The sequence below is a fragment of the Neoarius graeffei genome, chromosome 2 (assembly GCF_027579695.1).
Source record: "Neoarius graeffei isolate fNeoGra1 chromosome 2, fNeoGra1.pri, whole genome shotgun sequence".
NCBI classification, from domain to species: domain Eukaryota; kingdom Metazoa; phylum Chordata; class Actinopteri; order Siluriformes; family Ariidae; genus Neoarius; species Neoarius graeffei.
The window spans coordinates 1,773,127-1,775,162 of record NC_083570.1 but is presented as its reverse complement, the minus strand read 5'-3'; the positions used below and the strand labels follow the sequence as shown (position 1 = coordinate 1,775,162).

Here is a 2,036-nt window from a genome sequence, read left to right as displayed (position 1 = left end):
GATCCCCATCAGCTGTAAGGTTCAAACCCAGAACCTTCTTGCTGTGAGGTGACAGTGCTAAACACTGCACCACTGTGCCACCCTGTTTCTTACTTGTAAATTAAAGAATCACATAATAATAGGTGTTTTTCTTTGTTTAATGCCTTCTTTAGTCTTTTGTTTCCCCAAGGCATGACATCATATTCATTTAGCTGTAAATAGAACCTGAGGGGGCGTGATTAATTTCTTAGCTATAAATGTTTCTGAGCTGTCTGACCTATCCTTCATTTGACCACAATGCAACAGAGACTTCTTTTAAAAATGCCTGTATTCATGAACCAAACTGAGTTAAACCAATCTGATCGCTGTGTGCATTTCTCCTGTTCAGAAAGATCTGCATCTCCTGCAATTTATGTTGTACTGTATGTATGTGCGACTGCTGTGGTTCTGCTAACAGTGTGTGGAAATCTGCTTGTCATTGTGTCTGTTTTTCACTTCAAGCAGCTTCACACACCAACCAACATGCTCCTGTTCTCTCTGGCGGTGTCGGATTGCTTAACTGGTGCTTTAGTGATGCCGCCAGTGTTAATCTGGGCCATCGAGTCATGCTGGATATTTGATAAGGACTTCTGCATTGGGCATTTGATGATTTCTTATGTTCTCACAGGCCTATCCATCTATAATATTGCACTGATCGCTGTGGACCGGTATTTGGCTCTCTCAAACCCGTTTTTCTACATAAACACAATCTCTAGGAGGACAATGAGCATTGTGGTTTTTTCCAGCTGGTGTGCTTCTCTGATGTATTACATGACACTCTTTTATTTCAATGGAATTTTTGCAAATTCTGTAATGTGTCCTGGAGATTATCTTTTTCTGAATGAGGTTTGGAATGTAATTGATCTTGTAATAACATTTATCTTTCCATGTTCTGTCATAATCATATTGTATACTGGGGTTTTTGTGATTGCAAAGAAACATGCCACTGCTATCAGAGAGCTTAATAATCACACACGGCCTGAAACACAGAAAATCACGTCACACTCAATGAAATCTGAGAGAAAAGCTGCTAAAGTCCTCGGCATTTTAGTGTCTGTGTTCCTGGTATGTTTACTTCCATATTTCATTTACAGTTTATTAGGTGACATTATTGAAATACAGACAGAAACATTTCTGAAAGTTGTTATCGTGCTTTGTCTGAATTCAACCATTAATCCGGTTATTTATGCTCTGTTTTACCCGTGGTTTAGGAGGTGCATTAAATTGATTATAACTCTGCAAATATTGCAAACCGACTCTGTATTAATAAATATTTTTTCATGAATGTGATTTGGTCTCTTTGGACTATTCAAATTATCATTGTTTCAGAACAAAGAAGGGACATGTTGAATATCTTGAATGTTCAGTGCTCGTGATTCTGCACTATTTGCAGGTCTCTATTTGAATTTAAACTAATTTCTGATATTAATCATGTTGACTTCATATAAAAGGTCATATTATCTTTGAGTATTATCCCTTCCATTCAAACACACTTTCAGACAACAATCCAATGGATTTGACCTAAGATGCATGATCAGGTTTTACATAAGCATGGGCGAAACTTATTCTAATGCTATGCTAGATTGAGTACACACTGTAATTTAAGGGGAACATATCAGACACAAAGAAATTCTGATATTCATCTCAATGTTTACAACATTCTACTGTTCAGTAGAAACATTATTGCTTATAATACAGCATAATGTAATAAAAATATCTGTATTAAACTATAAAAGAATGCAAAAAAGATGCATTTTCACAAGTGGTCTCTGACTTTTGGACCCTTCTTCAATGAAACCCCTTGAAGAAAATGTTACTAATGATCTTGTTCCTTCTGTTGATGCTGGTGCCATGAAAATTCTTATTCTTTTCGAAGTTAATGTATCTTTTGACATTGTTAGCCATGGCATTCTTTAATTCTGCCTTTCCTCTGTTCCTATTTTTGTCCTGACTCAGATTTGATTTGCATCTTACCTTTGAGATAGATACTACTAAATAACCATTGGGAAACATAAATG

At 36.3% G+C, this 2,036-nt stretch overlaps 1 protein-coding gene across 1 annotated transcript; it reads left to right on the top strand.

Annotated features, from left to right (window-relative positions):
- The first annotated feature begins 300 nt into the window (after nucleotides 1-300).
- On the top strand, nucleotides 301-1,302 carry LOC132871040 (trace amine-associated receptor 13c-like). The gene has a single exon (XM_060905198.1). The coding sequence runs from the start codon at nucleotides 301-303 to the stop codon at nucleotides 1,300-1,302; it is 1,002 nt and encodes a 333-aa protein (XP_060761181.1).
- The last annotated feature ends 734 nt before the right edge of the window (nucleotides 1,303-2,036 follow it).

Excerpts from the sequence above, each read along its gene's own strand:
- LOC132871040 (XM_060905198.1), top strand. The coding sequence starts at position 301 with ATGCCTGTATTCATGAACCAAACTGAGTTAAACCAATCTGATCGCTGT.